Here is a 19021-nt window from a genome sequence, read left to right on the forward strand (position 1 = left end):
TATAGAAATGTATATTGAAGAAAAGGATAGGAGTTATTCCAGAAGAATAGGATGGCATTGTTGGGTGGATGGAGGGGAAGGAGGAGCCTTGATGAAAAAGAGATAGATTTTCTTTTCTACTTTTTACTATTTCATTAACTGGATTTATCGTAGTAACTAATTTACTTGAAAATATTACAACATACTGAGAACACTTGTATTGTTACAGCTTTTTATGCAGATTGAAGCTCTCTTTCCACAAAAATTTGGAACATGGACCGAGTATGCCAAAAGATACTGTAATGCACATGTCAGGTAAGACAAACTATTTTCTGTAAGTTTTAATCCTCACATATTTACCATGAACATTAAGCTCTGTTAGTGATTCTTTGTTCCAGTGTTTTTCAAGCTTGTGGTAGTTATGGAATAATTTGAAGTAAAATCTTGGGTGGATGACCCATATATAAAATAAGTAAAAGGAGTAGATAATGGCAGTTTGTTTTCCTTTATTTTTTACCTTTCAGGTATTTCATTTTTAAAATTATTTATTCTTATCGACTAGATGGATGTGTACATTGTACAAAAATGAAAAGTAAGTGCCCATTCCACCTGTGTTTCTCAGTTAAACATGCTCTTCTGGAGAAGGAGTATCCTTCTGGAGATACTTTATGTGTGAAAAAGCACATGTGGTTATGTGTGTATAATGTTATTGCATTTTATTTCTACATATATAGTATTGTAATGTACATACACACTGTTGTGCAGTTTGCTGTCTTCACCTACTATGTATTGGAGATCCATGCATATCAGTTACTAGAAGAGCTTTGACCTTTCTTTTTAAATGCTGCATGTATTCTACTGTTTGGATGCCCTGTAATTGATTTATGCAGTGTACTATTAATAGACGTTTCTTTGTGGTGTATAGCTGTTGCATACAATGCAGCAATGAATATCCTTGCACATGTTGAGAGGTAGTATATTATAGTGTCAAAGAGCATGTAAAACTAGAGCTAGACCACCTGTGTTTTATTTTCATATTCAGTGCCTACCAGATGTTTCATTTTAGGAAAATAAGTTTACCTCACTATCTCTTAATTTCTTCAGCTCTTAAAACAGGATAATTATTCCTTCCTCAGAGTTATTATGAGACTTAAATTAGCTTATATTTATAAAGGCTTGCACAGTGACTGGCACATAGTGAGCTCTCAATAATTTTTAGGTATTTTAATATTTCATGTAATATACATGGGAATAAATCTGTAAGATAAATTTATTAGAAGTGGAATTGCTGGTAGAAAGGGCACTTGCATTTTTATATTTTTTAGACGTTTGCAAATTACACTCCATAAAACGTATACCGATTTATATTCCTATCAGCAGTAAGATTGTCTCTTTCCCCACACCTTGCCAACATATTCAAATAGAAATTATTTTGTATTGCCAGTGTGATTTGATAGTAGTTTTAACGCACATTAGTCTTCTTGCACATTACTAAGTGAAGCTGAACATTTTTTTCATATATGTAAGAGTCATTTGTACTTTTATCTGTCAGTTATCTGTGCTCTTTGCCCTTCATTCTACTAAGCTTATTAGGTTTTTTTCTTATTGATGTACTGGAAATCTTTATATATTGTGAGCATCAGGTCTTTATCTGTGATTTGAGTCCCTTATCTTTTTTCTCAGTATGTGTGTGTGTATTTGATTTTTTTCTTTTTACAATTCCCTCAAATATCCCTATGTTGTTGTGATGTTCTGATGCCTTTTAAAGGGCTCTAAAGCACAGAGATACAAAGAATCCTTCCAAATTGTTTATGTGAGGGCAGTTTAACACTGATACCCAAAATCAGAGAAGATAGCACACACACAAAAAGAACCAAGGCTCTTTTTCTACTTAAGACTATAAATGCAGAAATAGTCAATATTAGTATAAACCAGATACTCATTAAAGGGCCTAATATATTAATCGTATACAAATGGGATCTATGTCAGGAATGCAGCCATAGTTTAATATTAGGAAGTCTATTAATATATTTAGCCATGTTAATAATGAAAAGGAAAAGCTTCATTTCATTTTCCCCATTTATGCTGAGGTAGAATTTAATAAAGTTCAGCGTACATCTTTTTTAAAAAAAATAAATTTGTTTATTTTTGGCTGTGTTGGGTCTTCATTGCTTCCTGTGGGCTTTCTCTAGTTGCAGCAATCAGGGGCTACTCTTTGTTGTGGTGTGTGGGCTTTTCATTGTGGTGGCCTCTCTTGTTGCAGAGCACAGGCTCTAGGTACACGGGCTTCAGTAGTTGCAGTGGGTGGGCTCAGTAGTTATGGCTCGCAGGCTCTTGAGTGCAGGCTCAGTAGTTGTGGTGCACGGGTTTAGTTGCTCCACGGCATGTGGGATCTTCCTGGACCGGGGCTCAGAACCCGTGTCCCCTGCATTGGCAGGTGGATTCTTAACCACTGCACCACCAGGGAAGTCCCCAGCATTCACCTTTGATTACAGTTTTTAATAATTTTAAGTTATTCATGTGTGATATTTATATACATATCAACACATATAATATATACGTTTATGTATCTGTATGTGTTTTAATCCCAAAGCCACCATCACATGAAACACTAAAACCAAGGCAAGGGTGTTAATTGTCACACACTTTACCTTTATTCTCCGGGCATTAGTTCAACTACTCAAAAGAAAAATAAGAGGTAAAAATTGGAAAGAAGGGCTTCCCTGGTGGCGCAGTGGTTGGGAGGCTGCCTGCCGATGCAGGGGACGCGGGTTTGTGCCCCGGTCCAGGAGGATCCTGCGTGCCGGGGAGCGGCTGGGCCCGTGGGCTGTGGCCGCTGGGTCTGCACCTCTGGAGCCTGCACTACGCAATGGGAGAGGCCACAACGGTGAGAGGCCACAACGGTGAGAGACCCGCGTACAGCAAAAAAAAAAATTGGAAAGAAAAAGGCAAAATTATTATTATGTGCAGCTGATATTATTTATTTAGAAGACCCAAGACAATGAGCTCAAAAATGTTCAAAACCAAAGAGATTTCATTAAGGTGTCCTAGCACAAAGTTATCATTAAAAAGTCAGTTGTCTTCCTGTACACAAATAATAATAAATAGTTTTAGGATATAATACCAAATAGGTACAATGGTAGATATTGTTGGGGAGCCCTTAGTTATAATTCTTGCAGATTATAAATGTCAAACGTTTGCCTGCATGAAACAGATATATTAATATATTAATTACATTTTGGGGACTAGCAAAACCTAACTGGTCAGAATACATTTCTTTTTTTTTTGTTTTCTGATTAGGACTTGTCACATGACATTAGAAGTGTTAGAAGTGTATACCTGTCCTTTTCTTGCTTATTAATGTAGACACTGTTTCAAAGAAAAGTTTATCTTTATGAAATGCTTTATGATTGTGTTCTATTTCCTGTTTACAAGAGAAAACCATTTCAAGATTATTATCATGCTTCTCAAGGCATTTTCTTTCAGATTCCATTTCAAAAGTTTTATGTTATTCCTTTACTTCTTTACCTCGAAAGCCCTATGGTTTCATAGACTCTGATTCAGATCAAGGCACTTCTTGGCATTTTAAGTTAGTCTATGGAATGTTAAATTTTTTTCCATAATGTTTGGATTCTATGAAGTTGTCATTTTCACACTATAATTTTGCAGAAGCCAAATTATGGTTAGTTATTCAGTTCTAGACCCTTATTTTATACTTGAAATGTCATGACTATATTAAAAATAAAATTAAATGAAGTTTGAGTAAAAATGTAACTTTACCTTTGTAGTTTATTAAATACATAAGTGATGGTAAACAGAAGTATACTTACATGAATGTGATTTTGAGATGAGAAGTCTAGGTGTAGGTAACCACCTACCTGGTTTACTTTGAGAGGAACAAGAGAAAGTATTACTCAATCAGAGCATCTCATATCTAAGATTCCTTACATCATTCACTCTACTAGGTTATATTTAGAAGAAGCTATAAATACAAATATGACTTGGAGAAGACAGCACATTCAGTTTCAACCATTTGCACGTTAGAGCTAGAAAGACTTTACAATCATGCAGTCCCCCTCTGTCATTTTATAGGAACCTGGCAAGGTTAAATGGCTTGTCCTGTATGTGACTTCCTGTTATTTTTTTTTTTCACTTTTCCTGGCAGTAAGAAAGACTTTGGCAATGGCAACTTTAAAAAATGTTCTTTTACATAGAAAAAAAGGACACATAGATAGTCCAAGCATGCATCCCATTATTAGCAGCCACCTCCCTGATGTCATGCTCAAAGGTTAAGAATATCTTTATAGTAATTTATCAAAATTTCTGAACTTTCTTTACAGCTGATATTTTGTGCCCATTCTACCTCTTAGGAGAAATAGTTGTCTAAATTTTTATGAGAGGGAAAATCCTGAGTGATAGTACATATAAAGGTATTTATAGTCATTCTCCAAAAGTGTTAATTAGTAGGTCATGTCAGCTTCAAGAAATGTCTTTTATGGAAGTGCACGGTACCTTGTCGTTAGCACTGTTGCATTTAATGTTCTAATCCATGGCTAAATAGAGGTCAGGTCTACTCCATTTGCAAATGGCTCGAATCTGAGAGAAATAGTTAATATACTGGATGGCAGAGATGAGTTTGAAAACTAACTAGATAAAAATTAATAGGATAAATTCTGCACTTATGCTTAGAAAGTCTGCTTTGTGTGGAAGGGATTTGAGAAATCCTCACCTTTTATCAGCCGTTCAGTTCAAAAAGACTTCTGGTTTTAAATAATGCTAGGCTAAATTAAAGTCAAGTGTCTGTCATAACTGATAAAAATAAAGTAATATTAGGGTACACTAATCAAAGTAGCATCTAGAGTAAGGGATGGTTCTACTCTGCTCATTGATTAGACTGTCAGGAGTATGGTTTAATTTTGAATTAATCCATTCATTCAAAAAATATTTATAGGGTACTTGTTACATGCCATGCCATGTGCTAGGCATCAGGTATGCATTAGAGAACAAGACTCAAGTGGTCCTAGCCTTCATTGAATTTTCTAGTCAGACGCTAACCAGATAATTATAGTTGTGATGAGTGTCATAAAAGGGAAGCAAAGGATGTTATGGCAGAGTTTAATAGAGTGAACTAAAAGTAAGTCAGAGAGGAAGAAGAGGCATCCTGTGAGTAAGTGATATTTATTTGCATTCCAGGAAGAAGAATTTTCTGTGGTAAGGCCCAGAGCAAGAGAGACTGCTATGCCTTTGAGGAACTAGTTCAGTTCAGCTTGAATATTCTTGAGTGAATTGAAGAGAGGGTCTCAAGACAAGATGGAGTTAGGCAGGGGTCATATTATACAGGGTCTTGTTCTTCATCATAATAGCAGTAGGAAGGCACTGGAGGGTGTTTTGTGTTGTTATTTTAGTTATCACTATTGTGGGTTTTTTTATTTACACTAAAATATACTTGAGGAAGTTTATCATTTTAACCATTTTTAAGTTTATAGTTCAGTGACATTAAGTACATTCACATTGTTGTGCAGCCATCACCACCATCCATCTCTAGAACTTTTTTTTTTTTTGCGGTACACGGGCCTCTCACTGCCGTGGCCTCTCCCATTGCGGAGCACAGGCTCTGGACGCGCAGGCTCAGCGGTCATGGCTCACGGGCCCAGCCGCTCCGCGGCGTGTGGGATCTTCCCGGACCAGGGCACGAACCCGTGTCCCCTGCATCGGCAGGCGGACTCTCAACCACTGCGCCACCAGGGAAGCCCCATCTCTAGAGCTTTAATGGACACTGAAACTATGCCCATTAAATAATAATTTCCCATCCCCCCACTGCATGCATGAAAGGACATGCATGATTATATTCACAAGTTTTATTTGTTATTTTTTAAGACAACATTTTCACATGGTTCAAAATTCTAAAGCGATAGAAACGTATATACTTTGAAAAATCTTCCTTTCACCCCAGTTTCCCTCCCTTTAGGCAACTGTGTGTAGTTTTTAATCTTTCCGCATAAATTGTGTGCCTTTTCAAGCAAAGTCCTATTTTTTACTAGTTGTTATAAACATACACGTTATTTTGTACTTATTTGTCCTTTCTTTGTATACCTAAATACCTTCAGCCTTTTTATGGCTTTATGATATTATTTACAATATCCATAGTTTCTGGGCTGGCTAGAAGTTGAGGGAGTTTGCATACTTTTATTTTCTCTAGGAAACTGGAAAAGTTTCAGAGAAAAGTTTCAGAGAAATGGAAAAGTTGAGGGTTAAAAGTTTGATGAACATTGACATGGTGTGAGACTTTGATGAATATTGACATGGTGTGAGAGTTTGCTGAATGGGGGAATGAGATAATGAGATTAGTGTGGTAGAATTGGTGCAGCACTGAATAACCAATTGAGATCAGCAATTCTAGATTTGTTACTGGAACCAGTCTTCTCTAAGGTATATTTCCCAGCAGCGTGGGTAGAGGCTTGGAAAAGGCTTATAGTTGGATCGATCCAAGATTTTTTTTTTTTCACTAGCTTGCAATGCATGGACTGTGGGACAAGGGAAATTATACTATACTGATAAAAACAAAGGTAATGTATGGACTCGGAAATCAAAGTAAGGTGAGGAAGGATGTGAAGACAGGAAGGATATTGTGGATATGGTAAAAGTTGACTGAAAGGTCCTGATGAGATAGTATAGCTACAGTGGGTGCGAGTGAACAAGAGGGCTAGGAGGACGGAGGTACTAAAGAGTGGAAGGTCTGAATTTACCAGGTAGAGCTCTTTTTCAGGATCGATTATTGCTGTGGGTGTAGAATGATTGGAGTGGATTTTAGAAGGTCACTGGAGACAAGGAACTGAAAGGGAACTAAAAGTCACATTTTAAGAAGCATGTTAACAAATGAAAACATATCTGGGAAAGGGTTACCGGAATAATGAGGGGATTTCATACTCAGCTCTACAAATGCCTAATATTATTGATTGCCTGCTATATTTAAGACATTATTTCAGAGCTGCCGGCAATACAAAGATGAGTAAGATGTAGTGCTTGATCTTAGGAAGCCTATAGGAATTTGAAAAAGGGAAGACCTAGAGGGAACAAGTCTTTAAATACTTAAAGATCTGTCATGTTTTAAAGGAATTAGACTTTTATCTTTGTGGTCTCAGAGAGTAACATTATTATCAAGGAATGAAACTTAATGGGGAGGTAGATTTGGGTTTAATATAAGAAATAGTAAAAAGGGGGCCCCCCTGCCGATGCAGGGGACGCGGGTTTGTGCCCCGGTCCGGGAGGATCCCACATGCCGCGGAGCGGCTGGGCCCGTGAGCCATGGCCGCTGGGCCTGCGCGTGTGGAGCCTGTGCTCCGCAACGGGAGAGGCCACAACAGTGGGAGGCCCACGTACCGCAAAAAAACAAAACAAAACAAAAGAAATAGTAAAATATTCATATGTATATATGACGAGAAGACAATAAAATATATAACACCATACAATAAAAATGGAATGGAAAAATACCATAATCCAACTATACTAACAAGTAAATTGTTTTCATTTTTGTCTTTATTTCTAGGCTTGTCCATATATCTAATAATTTTTACATAGTATTAAAGTTTAACATAGCCTACATGTAATGCTGTCATCTACTGTTTTCACTTAGTATCATCTTGTCTCATGCTTTAACATTGTCTTTATAAGTTATTTAATTAATTTATTTATTTTTGGAGCTATACAGGGACAAAGTTTTTATATACTGTTAAAATGAAATTTGTATTAATCTTTACATCAACTATAACTCAATAAAAATTTTTTTTTGAAAACTTGAAAAACACTATAAACTTGATAACAAATAAACCTGGCAGACATCTATCAAACACTCCACACAACAGCAGTAGAATACACATTCTTCTCAAGTGCACATGTAAGGTTTTCCAGGATACGCCATATGTTAGGCCATAAAACAAATCTCAATAAATTTACAAGGATTAAAATCACAAGTGTGTTCTCCAACCACAGCAGAATAAAATCAGACACCAATTACAGAAAGAAATTAGGGGAATTCACAAATATATAGAAATTCAACATGTTTTGAAGTAATAAATGAGTCAAAGAAGAAATCACAGGAGAAATTAGAAAATACTTTGACATGGGGGTTTCCCTGGTGGCACAGTGGTTAAGAGTCTGCCTGCTAATGCAGGGGACATGGGTTTGGGCCCTGGTCTGGGAGGATCGCACGTGCTGCGGAGCAACTGGGCCCGTGAGCCACAACTACTGAGCCTGTACATCTGGAGCCTGTGCTCTGCAACAAGAGAGGCCGCGATAGTGAGAGGCCCGCGCACCGCGATGAAGAGTGGCCCCCTCTTGCCACAACTAGAGAAAGCCCTCGCACAGAAACGAAGACCCAACACAGCCCCAAATAAATAAATAAATAACTTAATTTAAAAAAGAAAAAGAAAATACTTTGACATGAATGAAAATGAAAAGATAACATATCAAAACTTACGTGATTCAGCTATGAACACTGGGTGCATTTATCTTTTAAAATTAGAGTGTTTGTCTTTTCCCGATAAATGCCCAGGAGTGGGATTGCTGGATCATATGGTAACTCTATTTTTAGTTTTTAAGCAATCTCAATACTGTTTTACATAGTGGCAGCACCAATTTACATTCCCACCAACACTTTAGGAGGGTTTCCTTTTATCCCCACCCTTTACCCTCCAGCATTTATTATTTGTAGACTTTTTGATGGACTAGGAATATTCTCTTTCCTCAGAGAGTAAATAATTCATGAAGGGTTGTTTCATGGAGCTATATTAGTATTTTTAGGTAACAAAGTGAAAGATGAGAACTTTTTAATGCAAAATACAAAATTTGAAACCCTCAAGTTAGGTTTTAGTTGGTTTGTTTCTTTTTTTTTATATTTTTTTGAATTTTATTTAATTTATTTATTTTTATACAGCAGGTTCTTATTAGTCATCCATTTTATACACCAGTGTATACATGTCAATACCACTGCATGCATGAAAGGACATGCATGATTATATTCACAAGTTTTATTTGTTATTTTTTAAGACAACATTTTCACATGGTTCAAAATTCTAAAGCGATAGAAACGTATATACTTTGAAAAATCTTCCTTTCACCCCAGTTTCCCTCCCTTTAGGCAACTGTGTGTAGTTTTTAATCTTTCCGCATAAATTGTGTGCCTTTTCAAGCAAAGTCCTATTTTTTACTAGTTGTTATAAACATACACGTTATTTTGTACTTATTTGTCCTTTCTTTGTATACCTAAATACCTTCAGCCTTTTTATGGCTTTATGATATTATTTACAATATCCATAGTTTCTGGGCTGGCTAGAAGTTGAGGGAGTTTGCATACTTTTATTTTCTCTAGGAAACTGGAAAAGTTTCAGAGAAAAGTTTCAGAGAAATGGAAAAGTTGAGGGTTAAAAGTTTGATGAACATTGACATGGTGTGAGACTTTGATGAATATTGACATGGTGTGAGAGTTTGCTGAATGGGGGAATGAGATAATGAGATTAGTGTGGTAGAATTGGTGCAGCACTGAATAACCAATTGAGATCAGCAATTCTAGATTTGTTACTGGAACCAGTCTTCTCTAAGGTATATTTCCCAGCAGCGTGGGTAGAGGCTTGGAAAAGGCTTATAGTTGGATCGATCCAAGATTTTTTTTTTTTCACTAGCTTGCAATGCATGGACTGTGGGACAAGGGAAATTATACTATACTGATAAAAACAAAGGTAATGTATGGACTCGGAAATCAAAGTAAGGTGAGGAAGGATGTGAAGACAGGAAGGATATTGTGGATATGGTAAAAGTTGACTGAAAGGTCCTGATGAGATAGTATAGCTACAGTGGGTGCGAGTGAACAAGAGGGCTAGGAGGACGGAGGTACTAAAGAGTGGAAGGTCTGAATTTACCAGGTAGAGCTCTTTTTCAGGATCGATTATTGCTGTGGGTGTAGAATGATTGGAGTGGATTTTAGAAGGTCACTGGAGACAAGGAACTGAAAGGGAACTAAAAGTCACATTTTAAGAAGCATGTTAACAAATGAAAACATATCTGGGAAAGGGTTACCGGAATAATGAGGGGATTTCATACTCAGCTCTACAAATGCCTAATATTATTGATTGCCTGCTATATTTAAGACATTATTTCAGAGCTGCCGGCAATACAAAGATGAGTAAGATGTAGTGCTTGATCTTAGGAAGCCTATAGGAATTTGAAAAAGGGAAGACCTAGAGGGAACAAGTCTTTAAATACTTAAAGATCTGTCATGTTTTAAAGGAATTAGACTTTTATCTTTGTGGTCTCAGAGAGTAACATTATTATCAAGGAATGAAACTTAATGGGGAGGTAGATTTGGGTTTAATATAAGAAATAGTAAAGGGCTTCCCTGGTGGCGCAATGGTTGAGGGTCCGCCTGCCGATGCAGGGGACGCGGGTTTGTGCCCCGGTCCGGGAGGATCCCACATGCCGCGGAGCGGCTGGGCCCGTGAGCCATGGCCGCTGGGCCTGCGCGTGTGGAGCCTGTGCTCCGCAACGGGAGAGGCCACAACAGTGGGAGGCCCACGTACCGCAAAAAAACAAAACAAAACAAAAGAAATAGTAAAATATTCATATGTATATATGACGAGAAGACAATAAAATATATAACACCATACAATAAAAATGGAATGGAAAAATACCATAATCCAACTATACTAACAAGTAAATTGTTTTCATTTTTGTCTTTATTTCTAGGCTTGTCCATATATCTAATAATTTTTACATAGTATTAAAGTTTAACATAGCCTACATGTAATGCTGTCATCTACTGTTTTCACTTAGTATCATCTTGTCTCATGCTTTAACATTGTCTTTATAAGTTATTTAATTAATTTATTTATTTTTGGAGCTATACAGGGACAAAGTTTTTATATACTGTTAAAATGAAATTTGTATTAATCTTTACATCAACTATAACTCAATAAAAATTTTTTTTTGAAAACTTGAAAAACACTATAAACTTGATAACAAATAAACCTGGCAGACATCTATCAAACACTCCACACAACAGCAGTAGAATACACATTCTTCTCAAGTGCACATGTAAGGTTTTCCAGGATACGCCATATGTTAGGCCATAAAACAAATCTCAATAAATTTACAAGGATTAAAATCACAAGTGTGTTCTCCAACCACAGCAGAATAAAATCAGACACCAATTACAGAAAGAAATTAGGGGAATTCACAAATATATAGAAATTCAACATGTTTTGAAGTAATAAATGAGTCAAAGAAGAAATCACAGGAGAAATTAGAAAATACTTTGACATGGGGGTTTCCCTGGTGGCACAGTGGTTAAGAGTCTGCCTGCTAATGCAGGGGACATGGGTTTGGGCCCTGGTCTGGGAGGATCGCACGTGCTGCGGAGCAACTGGGCCCGTGAGCCACAACTACTGAGCCTGTACATCTGGAGCCTGTGCTCTGCAACAAGAGAGGCCGCGATAGTGAGAGGCCCGCGCACCGCGATGAAGAGTGGCCCCCTCTTGCCACAACTAGAGAAAGCCCTCGCACAGAAACGAAGACCCAACACAGCCCCAAATAAATAAATAAATAACTTAATTTAAAAAAGAAAAAGAAAATACTTTGACATGAATAAAAATGAAAAGATAACATATCAAAACTTACGTGATTCAGCTATGAACACTGGGTGCATTTATCTTTTAAAATTAGAGTGTTTGTCTTTTCCCGATAAATGCCCAGGAGTGGGATTGCTGGATCATATGGTAACTCTATTTTTAGTTTTTTAAGCAATCTCAATACTGTTTTACATAGTGGCAGCACCAATTTACATTCCCACCAACACTTTAGGAGGGTTTCCTTTTATCCCCACCCTTTACCCTCCAGCATTTATTATTTGTAGACTTTTTGATGGACTAGGAATATTCTCTTTCCTCAGAGAGTAAATAATTCATGAAGGGTTGTTTCATGGAGCTATATTAGTATTTTTAGGTAACAAAGTGAAAGATGAGAACTTTTTAATGCAAAATACAAAATTTGAAACCCTTAAGTTAGGTTTTAGTTGGTTTGTTTCTTTTTTTTTATATTTTTTTGAATTTTATTTAATTTATTTATTTTTATACAGCAGGTTCTTATTAGTCATCCATTTTATACACCAGTGTATACATGTCAATCCCAATCTCCCTATTTTATTTTTTTTAAATCTCTGTTTTATTTTTTAAATATTACTAATGTAAAGATAGTTTATTGCTTTTGTGGAAAGGATTCATACTTATTTTATCAAATCAAACAAAGAGAAAAGAATTTTAAAATAAGTACAAATTAACTAAACTCTCACTGTCCAGAGGTAACCAGGACTAATTTATTATAGTAACTTTCCCTCTAGATAGCTTCTCTGCTTACATACATAAGGATAGGTAGATTGGTAGAGAGAGAGAGAGGCAGTTTTATATAAATTGGGCCATATTATGCATACTCTTCTGTAATATGCTTTTTCACTGAACACAATTTTTAAGATGTCTTTCTATATCAGTAACTAAAATACATCTTTTTTATTGGCTATATGGTATGTCATTTTATGTATAAGATACTATGCTATATATTTTAGATGTATTATCTTTAATTCTTTAAACAATCCTATATGATTGATATGTCCATTTTATAGATGAGTAAACTGAGACTTGAAAAGATTAAGTAACTTGTCCAAATCACAAAACTAAAAAGTGAAAGAGTAGTAATTTAAACACCCCATGTCATCACTTTTCTGTTATTCCTTTTTCAGTATTTGAATTATTTGGTAATTCAGTATCCGTGTTTATATGATTGGCTAAATAAATAGACTAAATAGACTAAATAATATTGTTCTCTAATAAATCAAATAGCTGACTCTTCCTTTCTTGGTCAGCTTTTTATCTTTAATTATTCCCTTTTATTCCATCTTTTGGTTTTCTATATAGCTATCACTATTTTTTTCTTTTTTTACTCAAAAACTTCAACAGATCTGTCAACTTCCAAAAGGTCATACAAGCTCATAGAATTATCTTCTTTTTTTTTTTTTTTTTTTTTTTTTTTTTTTCCGGGGGCCTCCCAGGTATGAAAACTCTCACTTGTTTTCATTGTAAATAAATGAAAACATTGTGATTTTGATTTGCATTTCTCTGATGATTAGAGATACAGAGCACTTTTTCATGTTCCTCTTGGCTATTTATATGTCTTCTTTCAAGAAATGTCTTCTCAGGTCCTTTGCCCATTAAATTTTTTTTTTTTTTTTTTTTTTTTTTTTTTTCTTATTTCCTGGAGGCCTCCCTCCCATAGCCTCCTGTTCTGCTCCACTCTGGACTGGTTTTTCTTTAGGCATGGTGCAAAGCTGTCTTTCTGAATTTTCTTTTGCCGTTCCATTCCTGGATTCGATGACTTTTGTTTCTTAGTTTATTTCTGGTCTTCTTTTTAATATTTTATCATGGAAAAATTCAATATATGTAAAAGTAGACAGAACAAAATAATGAGCCCCCCCATGTACTCTTCATGAGCATCAACATTTGTAAACTTATGGCCAATCTTGTTTTAGTTATAATCTCATTTACCTCCACCACCCTGTATTATTTTGAAGCAAAGCCTAGACATCACATTTTATCCATAAAATGTTTCAGTAAATATACCTAGAGAGTAAGAACTCTTTTTTAAAAAAAATTAATTATTATACCATTATCATGCATAAAAAGATTAAAATTAATAATGATCCCTTAATAACATTAAAAACTCAGTGTTTCAATTCCCAGTTATCTTGTGAATATCATAATTGTACAGTTTTTTAAGTTTTTTCCCCATTGTTTGAGTCAGTACTCAAATAAGGCTCACACATTACAAATGATAGATCTCTCTTAATCTAAGTCTCTCTTAGTCTCCAAGTTTCTCCTCTATTTCCTTGTTTATTTGGTTAATTTTAATTTGTTGAAGAAACTAAATTGTTTCTGTAATCTGGATTTTGCTGCTTGCATCTGGTGTTATTTAACATGTTCCTCTGTCCTCTGTATTTGATATAGAGATTTCAGGTTTTTTAGCAATTCTACTTTTCTAGAGATGTTGTGTTCTTCCATTAGAAGGCCTGTGATATCTAAGGACTCTCTTTTTGTCATGTTAGTAGCTGTCAACATTCAGTACATGATTTATTATTAAATCATTAGACATTGCAAAATGGTGATATTCTAATACTCTTTCTTCATTTATTACCTGACATGCCTCTATAAAGGAATCAACCATGCCTCATCCACTATTTGGACACTCAGTGGTTCTCTTTGTTTACAAAAGGCAGGATAAATGCATAGTTTTTCCTTTTTATTTATGAGTTTTCAAAATAATAAGTTGTTTTGCTAGCATTCTCTAATAGTGTCCAGTGAGGGCTTTTATTTTTGAAATTAGTAAATTTAAATCCTTTAACTTTGTTCTTTTTCAAGTTTGTTTTGGCTGCTCTGTGTCCCTTGCACTTTCATCGAAATTTTAGGATCAACGTGTTGATTTCTGCAAAGACGTCATCTGGAATTTTGATAGAGATTGCATAGCATCTATAGATCATTTTGGGGAGTTTTGCCACTTTAACCTATGAACAGAGATTTGTTTCCATTTATTTAATTTTTAAATTGATTTCTGTGGTGTTATGTACTTTTCAGTGTATGATTCATAACATTTATTTTGTTTTTTTCATACACTAGCAGGTTGAAGAAATTACCTTCTAATCCTAGTCTCTTGAGTGCTTGAGAGGTTTTATTTTTATCTCATATTTTTTCAATCCATTTTATTTATTATCTTTATTGATGGTCAAATTGTCCCACATTTGACAAAAGGGACTGTCTTCAATATGGTACTTTTGACAGAACCCTACTAGTCTTTAATTGCTTCCTTGCCATGTGATATGACCAGATGTTACAGGGTCATTTGTACTTTTTTTTTCCTTTGTTCCTCTTAGCATATTTCCTGTTTTTTTCTGAACACATAACCCTGAATGGTTTCCTAAGAAACGTGCATAGAAAGTACATTTTTTGAATCTTTATATGTTTGCTTATAGATAATCTCTTGATTTTTACATTGGTTGGGTATAGATTTTTGTTTTGGAAATCATTTTTCCTCAGGAATTTGAAGCATTTCTCCACTGTCTCTAATAACCATGCTTGCCATTAAGAATCATAGTGCCATTCTGACTTTTGATCCTTTCCATGTTTCATATATTTGTCTATTCTGGAAACTTGTAAGATTATCCTTTACCCTGTTACTGTTTAATTACATAAATATGTGCCTAGGTTTGTGTTCTTTTTTTCAAATGATGGACACTAATTGGTCCCTTTAGTCTCAAAACTTGAGTGCTTATGTCTGGGAATTATTCATTTTAACTTTTTCTTTCCCTTTCCTTCAGTGTTTCTTTCTGGAACTCCTATTATTTATGTAATATTTGTCCTTTAACTTTCTTATTTTTATTTTTTGTTTTACTTTTTTGAGAGATTTCCTCCTTTATCACATGGTTCTTCTGTTGAATTTTTGTTTTAGCTAAAGAAAATAGCTAAAATATTATGAATTGTTAGCCATCCTTTCTTACTCTTTCTCCCCTTATTCCCTGTAGTCTTGTAACCTCCTCTTTTTGGATGCTTGTTGTTGCTGGGTGGGTTTTCGGTATTATTTTGTTTTATTTTTTATTTTAAAGTTTTCTTCTGTTTGCTGCATTTTATGTTTACTCTGAATTTTTTTTTTTGGTATTGTTTTGGTCTTCATTGTTCATATTGGAGGCTTTCCTCAATATCTTAATGGTCATTCGTATTAAAAACTGATGTTAAAAAGCTCATTAGAAGAGCTTTTTGACTAGAAAAGAATGAGCTTTTCATTGGGGAATCCCCAAATGTCATTATGTGGTGGACATCTTTCTGACTTTTTAAATTTTTAAAAGAAACAAAGAACTGTCCATTCTTCTGCTTTGAGTGTTACGGAGGTTTAAACCTGGCTACCATGTTTTTGGCATGAACAAGGGAAGGAGAATAATGTACTCAATGCTTAGTATGTAGACTTTATCTCAATCTATCTGGTTTCCATATGGCACCTTTCCCCTACCTTCTACTGTTTTTGGTTTCCCTAGGTTAAACTTTAGTTCAATTTCTCTTGTAGAATAAAACTATAATCTCATGGTGGGGGATAGTAACAGGGTGGCATGGGATGGGGAGAGAATCAGGGCATGTCACCATGCCTTATACAGTCTTTCAACCAGTGTCCCCATTTTTAGCTATCACGTCACACTTATCCCCACCTTCTAAGGTACCTGATCATTTTAATTCCTGAGACATTCTGGGATTTTGTGGACACCCCTCTTTAGGTCCTTGGTATTCAGCTTTCTCTGTTTCGTTAGCTTCTTCACTTTATTTTCTGCTTCTAGAAGTATGTTCACATTGTTTGCTGTTTCTCTTTCATTCTATTTGTCCTGGTGGGTTAATATATCTTTATGTCTTTGGACTCATTTTGATTGAGGATACTATTTGTGTTCAGTTCACCATGTTTTAACCAGGACATCTCCTCTACTTACTTTCCCTTTTCCAAAAATTGCTTGAAATCCTCGTCTTCTGTTTCTCTCTCTCTTATTCTCTTTGTTCTTATTATGTAATACATTTTATTTTTTTTTTAAATTTATTTATTTATTAATTTATTTATTTTTGGCTGCGTTGGGTCTTCATTCCTGTGCATGGGCCTTCTGTAGTTGCGGCGAGCGGGGGCTGCTCTTCATTGCGGTGAACGGGCTTCTCATTGCAGTGACTTCTCTTGTTGCGGAGCACGGGCTCTAGGTGCACGGGCTTCAGTAGTTGTGGCACGTGGGCTCAGTAGTTGTGACTCTTGGGCTCTAGAGCACAGGCTCTGTAGTTGTGACACACGGGCTTAGTTGCTCCACAGCATGTGGGATCTTCCCGGACCAGGGCTCGAACCTGTGTCTCCTGCATAGACAGGCAGATTCTTAACCACTGTGCCACCAGGAAAGCCCCTGTAATACCTTTTAAATTCCTTTCCTTTCATGTTAGAAGGGTTTTCATAGAAACAAGTAATAAATACGATTAATTTGCCACATTTAACCACATGTACCTTTCCAAACTCTGGTTGTTGCTTCGGTTTTTGCTTGCTAAAGAATTGCTCTTCTCAAGAACTGTGGGGTGTATTCATTAGTCAGTTCATCCATTTATTCATTAATTCATAAGCTACTTATTATATGTTAGGCACAATGCTAGGTGCTAGGAATGCAAAGATTAATAAGACATGGTCCTTGCCATTAAGGAGCTTACACTCTGGGTATTCATGAGTCTAATCTCAGATTTTCATGGTGTTTCTAAGTTACATTAAAATTTTGAGTTATTTTGTGACATAATATATTTTCATAGATCCAGGGAGATTTTTAACTTGCTCCCAAATTTATCTAAATAGCCAGAAAAACAGTTCTTGGATTCATATGTTTGTTTATCTCTGTAATTCCAGAAGTACTTTATTTAGGTGAGTAGTTTGCCTCAGTTTATTCACCTGTTTTTGGTCCTGACCACAATTACTTTGATGATTCAAATACATCTTTTTCTTTTTAATGGGTGCAAAGTAGTATCTCATTGTGATTTTTAAAAAATATTTATTTATTGGGGCTTCCCTGGTGGTGCGGTGGTTAAGAATCCGCCTGCCAATGCAAAGGATACGGGTTGGAGCCCCAGTCCGGGAAGATCCCGTGTGCCGTGGAGCAACTAAGCCCGTGTGCCACAACTACTAAGCCTGTGCTCTAGAGCCTGTGTGCCACAACTACTGAGACCACATGCCATGGCTACTGAAGCCCGCGCACCTAGAGGCTGTGCTCCACAGCAAGAGAAGCCACTGCAATGAGAAGCCCATGCACCACAACGAAGAGTAGCCCCTGCTCGCCACAAATAAAAGAAAGCCTGAGCACAGCAACAAGGACCCAATGCAGCCAAAAATAATTAATTAATTTAAAAAATTTATTTATGTATTTTGGCTGTGCCAGGTCTTAGTTGCGGCATGTGGGATCTTTTTTAGTTGAGGCATGTAGGCTTCTTAGTTGCGGCACACAGGCTTCATAGTTGTGGCATGCGGGCTTCTTAGTTGTGGCATGCAAACTGTTAGTTGCGGCATGCATGCATAATCTAGTTCCCCGACCAGGGATTGAACCTGGGCCCCCTGCATTGGGAGTACAGAGTCTTACCCACTGGACCACCGGGGAAGTCCCTCAAATACCTCTTAAGATTTGGTTTGCTTAAGAAACACAAAACATTACTTCCATCTATGTGAATTTCTTCTACACATTTGAACTCCTTTTCACTGAATTGATTCCTAGTGCTTCAGAATCTGCTATTTTACAGAGCTCAAAGAGCTTTACTAACAGGAGATGAACACACTCTTGAGAAGCCATCTGTCCCATGCACGTGGCTCAGCTGCATCTGAATTCCTATACTCTCTTAGACCAATGCAGCAGCCTCTTTTTTCTTCCTGCAGTTTCAAGTTTAGAGCACTCGATTGTCCAGTTATACTGGTAAACATGTAAGGTCTTCTGAGCAGCATATTTTATCTCAGAACACTGGGCTTTCTAAAATTCTTGATCTCTACAGTTAGTTCCCTAAATGTTAAACATTTCCAAAACCAACTGTCTCACTGCATTGAAGAAATAAATTCTTCATGTTTCTTCCAGTATTTTCCATATCTTTCATTCCATCAACCGACTATGGTTAGGGTGAAAAAAATCACAATTTGTTGATTCCTCTTTTCCACAGCTTGATTACGTTGTAATGTACAGTCTGCTCTTTTCATGGTGATACCTTTCTTGAGTTTCAGAGCATCCTAATATTTCAGGATTTGGGGAACAAGTTTATGTTTTATTTATCTAGACTGTTGCTCTTTATCAGTTCTATCTGTAAGTTCTCTTAGTGTTTTCACTCTGAATAATTCCAATTTTTCATTCTATCTTCCTATAATAGAACTTCCCTACTTCATTTTCTCCCTCTGGCTTTTTTTTTTTTTTTTTTTTTTTTGG

General features: G+C 36.0%; 1 protein-coding gene and 1 non-coding gene across 4 annotated transcripts in view; one reads left to right on the forward strand and one right to left on the reverse strand.

The window, feature by feature from the left end:
- ZRANB3 (zinc finger RANBP2-type containing 3) overlaps positions 1–19021 on the forward strand; it is a 253353-nt gene that overhangs the window by 142203 nt on the left and 92129 nt on the right. For all 3 annotated transcript variants that reach the window (XM_024764099.1, XM_024764100.1, XM_024764101.1), the window contains one exon: positions 209–294. In XM_024764099.1, the coding sequence (XP_024619867.1) occupies positions 209–294 (86 nt within the window). The remainder of the gene's footprint in view (positions 1–208; positions 295–19021) is intronic.
- Positions 18142–18214, reverse strand: TRNAG-CCC (transfer RNA glycine (anticodon CCC)). The gene has a single exon. It is a non-coding gene; the product is annotated as a tRNA-Gly (tRNA).

The sequence above is a fragment of the Neophocaena asiaeorientalis genome, unplaced genomic scaffold (genome assembly GCF_003031525.2).
Source record: "Neophocaena asiaeorientalis asiaeorientalis breed wild unplaced genomic scaffold, Neophocaena_asiaeorientalis_V1.1 scaffold102, whole genome shotgun sequence".
NCBI lineage: Eukaryota > Metazoa > Chordata > Mammalia > Artiodactyla > Phocoenidae > Neophocaena > Neophocaena asiaeorientalis.